Source organism: Aspergillus campestris, assembly GCF_002847485.1.
Source record: "Aspergillus campestris IBT 28561 chromosome Unknown P168scaffold_3, whole genome shotgun sequence".
NCBI lineage: Eukaryota > Fungi > Ascomycota > Eurotiomycetes > Eurotiales > Aspergillaceae > Aspergillus > Aspergillus campestris.
In genome coordinates, this window is record NW_020194338.1 from 1,057,928 (window position 1) to 1,071,111 (window position 13,184).

The following is a 13,184-nucleotide window of genomic DNA, read 5'->3' on the forward strand; positions in this document are numbered from 1 at the left end:
CTGTCACGTTTTCCCATCGCGCACAATGTCGTCCAAACTTCCGGACAGATCCAACTGGAAGCGAAGTCGCTCTCGATCGCCGTCGTCGCGCCCACCGCACAAGTTCGCCCGCCGAGACGACGACTACAACGGCTCCCGAAACATTAAGGATCAAGTCCGGTTGAACCAGCTCCAGGAAGCGGAACAGGCCCGACAATGGGTGGCACAGGAGGATGTCTTCGTTCTCAAGCAGGCGAAAAAGAAGGCCGAGATTCGGGTTAAAGAGGGAAGGGCGAAGCCGATCGACTGGCTTACCGTCACCTTGCGCGTTATCGACCCGACCCGGGATCCTCACGACGATGAGATCGCGGACTCGGATTTGGATCTGGTGGACCCGGATGGGGTGTTTGAGGGTCTTTCGCAGAGCGAGTTGCTGGATTTGGAGAAGGATATTGAGACGTTTCTGGGTCTGGAGACGAATTCTCAGAACCGGGACTTTTGGAGAGTAGGTCTACTTTTTCTATCTCCCATACCTTTCGGAGTGGTGACGCTAACCGTGGACCTCCTGTGATAGACTATGAAAGTGATTTGTCGCGATCGCCAAAAGTCCACTGCCCCCGAAGGCCGCGCCCTCAGCTCCGTCGCCGCAGACATCAACAGGCTACTGAGCCCCAAGAGCTACGAGCAACTGCAGAACCTCGAGGTACAAGTCCGCAAGAAGCTGGACTCGAACGAGCCGATTGATACAGACTACTGGGAGGAGCTCTTACGCAGCCTCACGGTGTGGAAGGCTCGCGCCAAAGTGAAGAAAGTCTTCCAGGCGGTCATTGACGAGCGTGTACGAGGGCTGCGTGATCAGCAACGTGAGGAAGCCGAATCAGTTCGAGATAGGCTCGCTCCCTTAGCTCCGGCGATCGAGTCAACATCCAATGCGCCCGACGAACGCGATTTCCGTGGTTTGGATCCCGACCCGCTGCTTCAGATCCGGCCGGAGGACAAGGGGTTGGAGATAGTGGATGAAGATGCTTTTCTCAGTCAAGTGGTGAGTTCCTTACGTACTGGTATGTTTCTTGTCTTTCTTTACTGATGAAAGTGGTAGGCCCGCGATCGTCAGAAGGTTCTGAAGATGGGTTACGTTCCCCTACGCCAGCGACAAGTGGAGAAACCATCAGCCATGCCGGTGGCCCAGACATCCAGCCTGTCGGTTTCTACCGCCCCCACGCGCTTTTCCGCCATACCCAACGAAGATTTCTCACAGGCCACCAAGGCCCTGTACGAGCGCGAACTCGCCAAGGGCGTCAGTGAGAACGAGGAGATCTTTACCGGCGAGGAGTCTGTCAGCACGGGTGCGCAGCCGCTATGGGCGAACAAATACCGACCTCGCAAGCCCCGGTACTTCAACCGGTGCCAAATGGGTTACGAGTGGAATAAATACAACCAGACTCACTACGATCACGATCACCCACCTCCCAAGGTCGTCCAGGGCTACAAATTCAACATCTTCTACCCCGACCTCATCGATAAAGCCAAAGCCCCGACCTATCGCATAGAGCGCGAACATGGACGAAAGCGCGGGCAGTCTTTTGCAGCTGCTGGTGAGGAGGATACCTGTCTCATCCGGTTCATGGCGGGACCCCCGTACGAGGACATCGCATTTCGGATTGTCGATAAAGAGTGGGACTATAGTGCGAAGCGGGAGCGAGGCTTCAAGAGTACATTTGACAAGGTATATTACTCTGCCAATCCCCATCCTGAATTATACTAACAGTTCTAGGGGATTTTGCAACTACACTTCCAATTTAAGCGGGTAAGTCACTTTTTACCTTGGGACGATCCCTTTGGCTATAGCGAAAACTAATATGTGTGACCAGATCTATTACCGGAAGTAAAAGCGGTACATACCATGTGGAATCAAACGACTCAGCATCTTATTTTTCATCAGCTGGACCCATCTGTAGCTCATCGTCGCATTCTTCTTTGTTCATTTTCAATGTCCTTAACCCTACCCCGCTAAATCCTGTCCTTCTCCACCCCCAATATGGACCTACAGCGAGATACATCTCCGCAGCTCTGATTGGGCTGGAGATAGCAACCACCTCACCAAGATTGGACCCCAATTCGATTACAGGCTAAGATGTATCAGACTGTCGGACATTCAGTGCCATGATCTGGGGCCAGGTTTCTTTTTATTAATTTTTCGGCACTTACGCCCCGCAGATCATGGCCGACACGTGCGCAGAGCCCCCTCGAGGCTTAATTCTACTCCCATAAAATATCACCTTGATCCTGGCCCTGTCATTCTTACTTCCAAGAACAACCTCTTCGCCATCACCTCTCTGGCCACGTCACGTGCCACATCGGGATAGGGCAAGTCGGCCACAAGCGTCACATTGTCTTCACAGGGTCAAGGGCTCGGGAAAACGGAAAGGGGGGGAGACGTCACGAATCGAGCGGCTTTCTGGTGCCACAGCGGCACTTGCATGGTCCATTGAACCATTCCGGCTGGTCGGGGAAGCGGTAGAAGGCTTCAGTATCTGCAGGATAGATTCAAAAGAATAATAAGGATCTCCAGGTTCAGCCCGAATGTTCAGTTCCAGAAAAGCTAGTGTTTCTTCGCCTGTCCGGCCGGTCCACTGCAGGTGGCCGGCACCATCCACCAAGCTCACTCAATCACTTCTGCCCCCCCGGTGGGCATCACCATCCAGTTGCGCCCCCTCCCCCCTTCGGTAACACCAGATCCAGCCTCTCCCCGGGCCCTGGGAAAGCCATTGGCGGAGGAAGGCGTGTCATGGATCTCAGCTGCATCAGAAATGTAGGAAGGACGAATGTGGTCAAGTAGAACAAAGCACCGCAACCATCCACAACATCCCCCAGTGTACACCCCAGTGTACACACCCTAGTGGCGACATGGTTGGCTGAAGGGTTTCCAGTGGGGAGGGAAATCTGGTTCATTCGCGATTTGGGATCCCTTTCCTTCTCGATCTTTTCCAGACCGTCTTTTGTTTGCTGGGGTCTAGAAATGCAGGATGGTGGCTGTTTGCAGGCCCAAAAAATGGGATATCAATTTAGTAAAAAAATTAATAAATAAATCAAATGAATCCAAATCAAATCAAATAAAATAAAATCAAATAGAACTAAAGAAGAAAGAGGATTCTGAGCTGGCAAGGTTGTTGCTTTACAGCTCGTTTCTTTTTTTCTTCTCTTTTCTTTTCTACTCATTGATTATTATTATTATTATGAGTATGATAATGGTTAGCATATATTATTTGAAGATTTGGACAGTTTACCCCTGGTTGATTTCTATTTCTTCCTATTTGATTCTGAATTCCCTAGTGATGCAGCTCAACATCTTCTGAATGGTCACACGTTCGGAGGTGCTTTTGTTCGTCTGGATTGGGGGTGGATTTCTTCTATTTTATTCTACTTTTTAGAGGATTATCTCGTTTACCTTTTCTTTCTTTTTCTTATTACTATTTTCTATTATTTTTCATTTTTTTTTCTCTTCTAGTTCCCCTCAATACAGAAACACCTTCTTACTTTACCTGCTTGGGCTCGTCCAGTTCTCTGCTTGGTCCATGGCTGTGTCTTTCTATTTTAATGCTCTTTGATCTACTCCTACTTCTCCTTCTTCTTCTCCCTGTTCTTATACCAACTATTAAAATCTAGTATTAATTGCCTTGTTCCCATTCCTCATTCCTCCATCCTGACCGCCACCCCGTTAAGTTCAGTCGTTGATTCCTCAGACGGTGTTGGATATAGATCTTGTCTCACCTGCCCAAACACTCTCCTACCACATCATTTCCTCAAGATGGATCGCTTTGTCCCCCATGGCTTGCCCACGGCGTCAGTCCCTGCTCGCCGAATCAACCCTCAACGGCTTATTCCAAAACAGACAGAGACACCCTGCCCCCTGGCGGATGGCGCTCTTCCCCAAACTTCACGCTCTTACGACCCCTGCTCAACCATCGACAACTGGACAAGGTCCAGTTCTAGTAGCCCTGAAGCAATGATGGCCTGTCAGCAGCATCCATGGTCCATGGAGGCAAATACCTCGGAATACATTCTCAGTCCATCTCACTCCCCCAAGGACACTCTGGCAGATGTATTGTCCGGCCAGTACGTGCACGACAGCGAGCACTCTGACTGGTCATCCTCGTTCATGAACCCCAATCCGACACACGCACCATCATCACACGCTAGACGACAACCGTCTCCCGAGTGGCCGCAGGATTCTCATGCCCCGGTGCTGGCGGGGGTTGACCGTGACTCTTACGGTGCACCATTCCGGCCTCATCAACAACGGTCTGGGACGGCGGCGATGGCCTACCCGTCTGCGCCACCATCACCTCTCTTGTCCTCTTCAGGATACCCTCCATCCCAGTATGGCCGGCCGGATCTCTCCCCGCTCAAGCCACTGGTGGAGCATGACGATTCACGGACTAGCCCTGACGATACGGAAGAAGACGGGAGCGCCGATCCTCCATACTCCCTGCTCATCTACCAGGCTCTCTGGTCTGCGGCGGGGAGGAAACTGACTCTCCAGGAGATCTACAGCTGGTTCGAGAAGAACACCACGAAGGGGAAAGATCGAACTTCGAAAGGTTGGCAGAATAGTATTCGTCATAATTTGTCGATGAACGCAGTATGCCTTTTTTTTTTTTTTTTCGTGTTCTTTTTAACCCTCCTTCTCCTGCCCCTCCGAGAGTCGATATCCTTCCTAGCAACCAATCACTGACACGCGAGTCGACAGGGATTTGAGGCCGTCCGTGAGGAGCCAACACCCGGCAAGAAGGCTGTGAATTACTGGCGCCTGACAGAGGAAGCATTTGCCAATGGCATTCAATCCACGACGCGATACAGAAAACAGGCGAATTACAAGAAGGCCCTAGGGTCAGACCCACCGGCTCCCCAGCGGCAGCGTTCTGGAGCTAAGGGGGGCAAGGCGACCAAAATCACGGCCAAATTCCGCGGACAACTGAGCCAGGATGAATTACGACGCGAACGATACCGGCCGCGATTGGCATCGTCATCAACATTATCGTCCTCGCCGTGGGGCCACCACCCGAAGGATCTTCATGGTCAATACCACCTCCCGTCCGCCATGCCCATGGTGGCACCGTACCATGTGGCTGTCTGTCCAACAGCACCAATGAACCGCTCAACAGCCTCGTCGGGTGAGCATCACTTCGACCTGGGAAGCGTCGTTGGGTGTGCTGACACCCCTCCATGCGCCCCTGTGTTCTGTGACATGGCGGGGCCGGGCGGCGCCGATTGCCTGGCGTTAGATCCAGGGTACATGGGGTGGTGTGGCAGCAGCCTCCCTCATCAATTTTCTTCCCACGCGCATCATGGCATGTTGACAGGCTCGGAACCAAGCTCGACAGATCTCCCATTGGGGGTATAGCTGTGGGGTGGATCGACTTTGATTGGGCGGTGCTGACTGACTTGCATGACCGTACTGTAGTGAAATCATTAGCCTTCTTCTTGGCCTTTCCTCTTACTATGCATTTTTCTTTCTTTTTTCTTCATTTTTTGTTTTACCCCCTCTCACCACCTCTATTGGTCATATTTCGGTCCTCTGCTTGTTTTTCTTCTTTTTTTTTTTTCTACTTTTCCTCCTATCCTGTTTGGGACCTTCAGGTTTTAATCATTACTCTGATTATTTAATTGTCTTAGTAAGAGTACGAAAAGGTGCGGCGTTGGGGTGAATATTGGGCATCTTTTTTCCTTACCCTTTTTTACCAACCTTTTTTTGATATTACAGAGTACTAGAGGTTACTAGATACCTCATCTATAGAATATTACCCTCAATGCAATATCTTAATGGCCAAACACTTCCACCAACAATGACATGGTCTTTCCTTAGTATACTTCCATCCTTCCCGTCGGTTAGTTAGTAGGTAGTAGTTACTACTTAGTGTACACCATCAAATCGTGGACCAAGCTGATTCGGTCCACAAAGCTTGACGAATCACCCCCTAGTACTGAACTAGGTAGGGGTAGGTAGGTAAATAACAATAGCGGATCATGAGGCAACCGAGACGCACAGATAAGGCGTCTGTCTGTCTTGTCTTCTTTGCCTGTGTCCACGTCTTTGGTTTTGCATGTCGGTATTTAGCCGGCCAATTACGGGCTGTTGCTTTGTTCGGAGCCGATGGTCCCATAGGTCTTGTGGAGCCGTCAATTCTTTACCTGTCTACTATATCATCCAACGTCTGTTTTACTGGGTACTAGGTAATCGTCTAGCTTAGGACTTGCTTCTTGTAGTCGGTGGGAGGAGGTGGTGACGGGGTCCGTGCCATCTGTTTCATCTCTAGGGTCTTCTACCGATCTACCTGTCTACTATGTGTGGAGCGCAGTTCGCATGGGATCTTGCCTTCGATTCATTTCGATTTCGATTTCTATTTCGATTTCTATTATGTCATATTCGTATAAATCCTTCTGTTGTTCTAATATGATATTCAAGTTTTTGTTTTTCGTAGATGTTTGTTCCATTTTCTTTTGTTTTCATACCTACTATGACCTATCTATAATACCCATGCTATTAGACCCTGATGCGCAAGCCAAGCACAACACGAGCCTCACGGGGAGGATGATAAACCCATGCCGTCAGACTCACCAACCTGTATAATTCATAGAAGAAAAGAAAATTGTAAACAGGAAAAGCAGATCAGGTGGTCACTCCATCCATCTATCCATCCATACATCATCGTGTAGCATCCCTCTATCTATCTATCTATCTGCCGGGGGTCAGGGTTGATCGACCCTGATTTCCTGTCACTCGCTCTGTAACCTGAGACTTTCCATTCGGCGGGAGAACTAGCCGGCCTTAGCTCTGGTGGGTAAAACTGTACTCGTTCCCTGTCGGTGGGGACATCTGAGTCTTTTACCGGATATCCTGATCGCAAGGCTCGATCTGCTGTACTGATCTCATCGAGCGAGAGGACGGCTAATTGGAGGGGGGGATCGAGGTTGAAGATTCCCTCCTCATTGTCATACCGTCATTCATTGAAGATCCTCAATAGAAAAGGAAAAGAAGGAATGGAAATCAAGGCATGACGTTCTCTTGAAGACATCACAGATACATCGAATAATGAAAATATAATAAAATCCTCTGATTTGCCATTCGTCTGGTCTTGTCGGCCAAGGTCTCCCAATCTCCTCCACCAACCAAGATCCGACGATCTTCCCCCCTCTCCAAGTTATCGCACCCCGCCTCTTCTCCATCCATTCTCTTTCGTACACCATTGTCTAGTCTTTAATCTCTAGTCAGTTTTTTTTCCTTTTCTTTCAACCATTACACTAACAGATCAGACACCAAGTGACAGTGACAGGTGATTGGGAAATTGAAATCTCCATAAGTGGGCTCCAGCAATGAAATCTTGACACCCGATGCAGCCAAGCCTGTCGCTGTCGCAATGACGGGATACACCTTCTCTCTCTAGGGCTATCGACCGGCTGAGTCCGCGACTCATCGTCATTGCTCAACTCCCCTACCTGTAGTCAGCGGGTTAACGTGCTGCAGCAATACGACACTAGGACGGTTTCAATGGGTTGAAGGGGGTGTGCAAAAACAGAAAGAGCAGCGCGAGTTGGTCTCCATGTCCGACCTGGCCCGGGCCTGACACAGCCTATCCCGACGTGCCCTCTTTCCGAATGGACGCATGCCGTATGTCCGTCAAAAGTGACTAAACAAAAAAGCAAATGGGGCATGAGACAAGGGGGGGAAGAAGAGGAAACATAAGAGAGAAAAAAGCAAAGAATGAATGGGAGGGAGAAGCAACGAGGTCAGTCCTAAAGTACTATTTTTATTCTCGGTGTACGCAAGGTACTGGAAGGCTCGTTCTCCAGTCCCTCGTGCGATCTCATGCATGCCCGTCGGGTCGCATTGGGTTTTCCCGGCCTCGTTTATACCGCGTATGTACGACGTCCATCATTCTTATTGACTGGCCGGTGAGAGGAGCGTCGGACCTGGGCAACGATGACGCAGTGGAAATGATAAGGGAGTCATCCAGCACTAGTTGGGATTGATATCTTGCCAACTCAGTCTTCGCTTCTCCTCATTCTAGAAAACCTACCCAAACCCCGGACTACCGACCTTGATGATCGACGTCGTCTCCAGATACCCCCTTCCTTTGTTGGGTATCGTCAAGTTCAAGGCAAATAGACTCTGCTGCCTCTTCGTCGGCCCAGTGCAACGCCCAAAAGTCAAAAGTACGACTTTCGTATTTGGATTCGAGGTTATTCATTTATCGCAACCACCAAACGGGCCGTGCCGAATGTCTCAAAGTCTTTTTGCATCGAGTCGCTAAACTCTCGCACCTGAGACAACGCTGCTGATGCACGTCGCTGCTAGCTCGGGCTGTCGTGAGCACTGCACGAGGATTACGATACCAAATGCTGGCTTTCTGACCACCGGTTGAGGATGACATCAGGCGCATGAAGCGGAGGTCTTGGCTCCGGTTCCTAGACCTTCTCTCTTGTAGAAGACATCGCGCACACATTAAGGGGGTTGTGGGGCGAGTTTGGGAGTAAGTTCAAGGGTGGGGTCGTCATGATCGAATTAGTGTCCTAGGTAGAAGGAGTCAAACAATAGCCATTGGAGAGGTGACGAAAGAAATGAAAGGGGAGAAAGAAATGATGTGGGAGAAAAAAATCATCAATGGCAATGACCAGGATGAATAAAGCTGCGAAGTTTGGGACTATCGCATCTTTGCAGCCACGAGTGTCTCGAGCTTTCTTTTTACGACCAGTCAATTTTTTTTCCTCTTTCACTCGTTTCTCATATACCAATTGGCCTACTCGGCCCGTCCTGGATTTCATGACAGCTGCACATCTTATTCATCGGCATTTTCTTCTGGGCTAGAGCAGCGTCAGTCTAGCGAGCTGCCTTCCACCGCATGGGTTGCCTTCTTTTGATGGCTTGTCGTGAACTGCTCTCCCTCAAGGACTGACCTACCTACTTGGGCACCGTGCTTAGGATAGTATCCGTCAGTCCCTTCTCTCAGACCGACATGATTCAGACTAGGAACGCGTCTACCCCATGCAGCCCCAAGTCCCTGACCTTACTTCGGCCGGCCTCTCCTCAGACGTTCCTGTACTTTTGTCTTGGGTTTCATGGGTATTCCCAGGCGCGTCCGTGTGTCAGATGCCAAATGGCTCGCTGAATATAGTCACAGCAGCGGCTGAGGCTGACCCTGGTATCACGTCGGCTTTTCCTTCCCGGGGGTTCGGTCACCATTGAGGAGTTCTCCACCGCGCTTTGACCGGAGGGAAGCAGAAGATCAATCGCCGGCAATTGGAAAAAAACGAGCACATCTTAGCAACCACTGTCATTAGTCAAGGCGCGTAATTGCACCGGAGAAACCTCGGGTTACATGGATCGGGACGGCCGAAGATAGAGTATCTGGACGCTCGGTAAGCGCCTTGTTTCATGCTTTTTGACCAAAACCAATGCTACAGAGTGTCAGATATCAGCCAATCTACTCAGTATATAGTAGTCAAATATCCATGACGAGAAGCCAGACGGGAAAGAAGGCTGCCTTCAATCCTGACCAGACCAACCCAACCCAATCGCCAACCACGACCATATCCACAACCACGGCAACCAGCTCCCCCTTTTGATTCAGCCCTTGGTATCCACTATCCACTATCCACCGACTTGTCTATAAGCCAGCAGCGAACCCCATCTGTCAGACTCTCCGCTGCACGCCATGCACCTGCACAGAGCACAGGCGTCGGAACATGGATCAGCCTGGATCGCCTGGATCGCCGCTATTCAACCTGCTGACAGCTGGTAACTGACTAACCACTGGGTCTTTCCCCTTTCCCTCACCCACAGAACAGAGCAGTGGTACCTGTCGAGTTCAACAGACGTATGTACCCTTGCCCCACGGTCTTTCCTATCTGATCACCCAGGCTCGGATACCAGCCAAAAAGACATGTACGTACTATCCATGTAGGTACGCAAAAATAACATCATAATTTCATCTTAAGATTAATAGCCATGTTATTATAATCATATTCCACCCTCCGGCTGCGAAAAATGGCCGGCCGGCCCAAAGGCTAGCTGTACCTCGAACACGACACGATGCCTACATATGCAGAGCACAGACAGCGCCTCTTTCCTCCCTCTCTCCCTCCCTTCCTATCTCCCTCCCTCACCAATCCTTCCCCCTGTCCATCCTCCCTCCCAGTCAACGGTGCCCATCTGCTGTCCCACCCTCCCAATGCCGAATAAGTCTCCTCACATCCCGCGGGTAAACGATCCCCTCCCCCCATTACCGGGCCCAGGTGTTACAAGCGGTCTAGCTCTAGTCGGGGATGGGAGGGAATTAAAAAAAAAAGACACCCCCCCTCCAGTAACGAGTAACAACTGTCCCATCATCTACGTACATATGTAACTATAGGCCATGTAGGCGTTCGCTAAGGGCAAGATGCAGGTCGCACACGCCGCTGCATTGCTTTCCAGGTCATGTCGGGCCTACATATGTTTCGAACGCCTGGATGGTTGGTTGGTGGATGGATGGATGGGGTGTCGGTGGGCGGTGGGTTTTGGGCCTGTATGTATGTCATCCCCTGGGTCTGGTGGTGTGGTGGGTTCTTGCATATAATGTGATGTGTTCGTGGGTTTGGGGGGAGGAGGGAAGAGGAGTGCTTTTTTGATGTGTGTATGTATGCATGGTGAGGTGAGGCTATAAGTTTATCTTCCTGATGACTTAACTGTGATTTTCCGGTCTAGGTAGAAGTACGTTTTTCTATACTGAGGTATTTAGGCTATTGCCCTACCTTAGGGAGCTATAGAGCCATCAGAACTATATGGAACGAGCGTCGTATGTGTAGAGCGCAAATTTCCCGAAAATAAATCAAGGTTATGTTTTTAAAAAAAAAAAAAGAATAAAATAGAAGATACAACCAGACCGCACCTTTGACTCCTACCTACTAAGTATTACCATCAGTACGTCGACCAATCTACGTGATCTGATACAAGCCCTTGCTCTATGAGTCCATCCTTCATCTTCTCTCCACCTCCCCGTTCCAACCCGACCTACCCTCGCATTCCTCCCCTCCCCCCTCCCCCTCCACCACCAGTACGTATATGCGTGGTTTGGGATACTGCTGTAGACATCTCCAGTAAGAAAATGGTAAATGGGTAATCACTGGTAGAATTTGAGTGTATCTGACTAGGCAGATGGGTAGCTTGGGTGGTTAACTTCCCGATTGTATATATATATATATATATAATTTGGGTACGGACTGCACCAACTGATTGAATTACCAGGAGTAGTAGGGGGCTCTGTGCATTGCTTTCTTTCCGTCTTGGCTTGTTGAGTTTGTTTTATCTTATTTTGTTATTATTTTTTACAGTTCAATTTTTTTTCTCTTGATTTTCGTTCACATGTTGAGTTGACTCAAGCAACCACTTGACCCAACACACACACACCAGAAGCACCGTAGGATATACCCAAGGCCACGACCACGATTGTACATAGGGAGGGAAGGGGACAGAAAAAAAGAAGTAACTGCTGCTACTACTAGATATATAACTAACCAATAAAGCCATTATACAAAAGGCAAGCCCTTCGCACAGTAGTCAGTCCTTTGCAGTGGTTTCACGCCAAGAAATGAAACGAAGAATAATCTGCAGTGGATTCGTTGCCTGGCGTGGTGACGACTGGCCATGCGTTTTGTGCTGGCCTTTCATTCTTCAGGCGGATTGTCAACTTTGGTGATGTTCAAGTACTTGCTCTCGATTTACAGATCTAGCTATATACTTGAGGTAGATGTCTGGGGATGGTTTGAGTTTGTGGCTTAAGTTAACCGTGTGTGGGGGTTGGTTGATGTGTATATCTGGAGGGGTTTTTGGGTCCAAGTTGTGGGTGGTTTATAGAGGTGTGGCTACTGGGCTGGATATAGCAGTTGAGATAGGTTTTGGTTGTCTCATCCTTTCCCCATCTGTACATACTTCGGTAGGTTGGGAAGCAGACGCTGGCCCAACTCAACCAGCCCGATCTTCAACCACCCTGTTACGTCCGGGTTGCCTGTACGGGAAGGATTCACTACATAACGGCAGAGCGGCAGTACAGAAAAAACTCATAATCGAATTTCTTTTCGATCTGAAACGCCAGAATTCATGAATGGATATTCATTTCGAGCCACGACTGGGTCGTGCGGCCGTGGTTCACTGGTCTAAGAGGAACCGTACCCTGCCGATTTTTTTCGTATTTCCATATCATTCGCTCCCACTAACCACGAACACCGAACATGAACGAGTCCATTTAGCGCTTGGAGGGCTTCTCCTGAGACTCCTTGAGGACCTTCTTGACGATCTTCTGCTCCTCGATCAGGAAGGCGCGGACGATGCGGTCCTTGACGCAACCGGCGCAGCGGGAACCACCGTAGGCACGGCTGACGTTCTTCTTGGGCCGGGAGATCTGGGAGTACTCGCGGGGGCGGAGCGCGGGGATCTAGTATAGGGAGAAAAAAAATCCCGTCAGCCTTCCTGTACCATCGCCTTGTTCCTCCAGAGTTGGTCCAACACTGGCGTGGTCTGAATTCTTTAAATTCCTTCCACCCCGCCTCCCCCGCCACCTGCTGGCCAAACCACACAACCACGGGAAAAAAAAAACCGAAAATTCACTCGGGAGTACTCACACCGGGGAGCTTGATGCCGCAGTCACCGCACTTGGGGGCGGTGCCTTGCTTCTTGATGTGGAGGTACCGGAGCTCGCCGCCGGGGGTCTTAACGACACGGACCTTGTTGGACCGCGTGTTGTACCTGTAGTCGAAAAATCAACATCCTGTTCATGTACAAGTCCGTTCGAAACCAAAATTCCTTTCCTGTCGCAATTCGGACGAGGCTTTCGACAGTCGGAGTGACAGGGGACTTTCGCATTTCATGCCAGGGGAGGTTGTGGGAAAAAAGTCACGTACGGGTTCCGTCTGCGCTGTAAAGTGCGAAAAAAAGATCCCGTCAGTATTTCTGTTTCGAAGATAAAGTCGCCGGTCCTGGATTAACTCACGTATTGGACTCTGTTGTTCGGCATTTTGACGGTCTTGAACCTCTGCGTCGGTGATCAAGAAATGGGCGGCGGGCGTCGTCGGTTGTCGTCAAAAAGCACGTAGGGGAGAATTCTGGCAGAGTCTCTGGGATTTGTGTGGGTTTCGCTCCGTGTGCCGCTAGTGCCGATTTGGTAATTTGGCGA

The 13,184-nt window shown here is 50.0% G+C and overlaps 5 protein-coding genes across 5 annotated transcripts; 3 read left to right on the top strand and 2 right to left on the bottom strand.

Annotated features, from left to right (window-relative positions):
* Positions 1-25: 25 nt before the first annotated feature.
* P168DRAFT_279931 (splicing factor cactin) lies at positions 26-1,868 on the top strand (the record flags this gene model as incomplete). Its single annotated transcript, XM_024835832.1, has 5 exons — positions 26-484; positions 554-1,021; positions 1,079-1,705; positions 1,754-1,786; positions 1,851-1,868. 5 exons carry the CDS (start codon positions 26-28, stop codon positions 1,866-1,868), a joined length of 1,605 nt encoding a protein of 534 aa, XP_024695105.1.
* A 1,710-nt stretch (positions 1,869-3,578) lies between these two features.
* P168DRAFT_325373 (uncharacterized protein) lies at positions 3,579-5,800 on the top strand. Its single transcript, XM_024840992.1, has 2 exons — positions 3,579-4,621; positions 4,730-5,800. The coding sequence occupies exons 1-2, from the start codon at positions 3,788-3,790 to the stop codon at positions 5,381-5,383; spliced, it is 1,488 nt and encodes a 495-aa protein (XP_024695106.1). The 5' UTR covers positions 3,579-3,787; the 3' UTR covers positions 5,384-5,800.
* A 2,621-nt stretch (positions 5,801-8,421) lies between these two features.
* P168DRAFT_113300 (uncharacterized protein) lies at positions 8,422-8,912 on the bottom strand. Its single transcript, XM_024832569.1, has one exon. The coding sequence runs from the start codon at positions 8,800-8,802 to the stop codon at positions 8,551-8,553; it is 252 nt and encodes an 83-aa protein (XP_024695107.1). The 5' UTR covers positions 8,803-8,912; the 3' UTR covers positions 8,422-8,550.
* A 1,231-nt stretch (positions 8,913-10,143) lies between these two features.
* On the top strand, positions 10,144-10,479 carry P168DRAFT_113312 (uncharacterized protein). Its single transcript, XM_024832570.1, has one exon. It carries the CDS (start codon positions 10,209-10,211, stop codon positions 10,380-10,382), a length of 174 nt encoding a protein of 57 aa, XP_024695108.1. The 5' UTR covers positions 10,144-10,208; the 3' UTR covers positions 10,383-10,479.
* A 1,453-nt stretch (positions 10,480-11,932) lies between these two features.
* P168DRAFT_302840 (60S ribosomal protein eL34) lies at positions 11,933-13,089 on the bottom strand. The gene is made up of 4 exons (XM_024838700.1): positions 13,002-13,089; positions 12,913-12,926; positions 12,634-12,757; positions 11,933-12,446 (listed from the first exon to the last, which is right to left on the bottom strand). Exons 1-4 carry the CDS (start codon positions 13,023-13,025, stop codon positions 12,258-12,260), a joined length of 351 nt encoding a protein of 116 aa, XP_024695109.1. The 5' UTR covers positions 13,026-13,089; the 3' UTR covers positions 11,933-12,257.
* Positions 13,090-13,184: the final 95 nt, after the last annotated feature.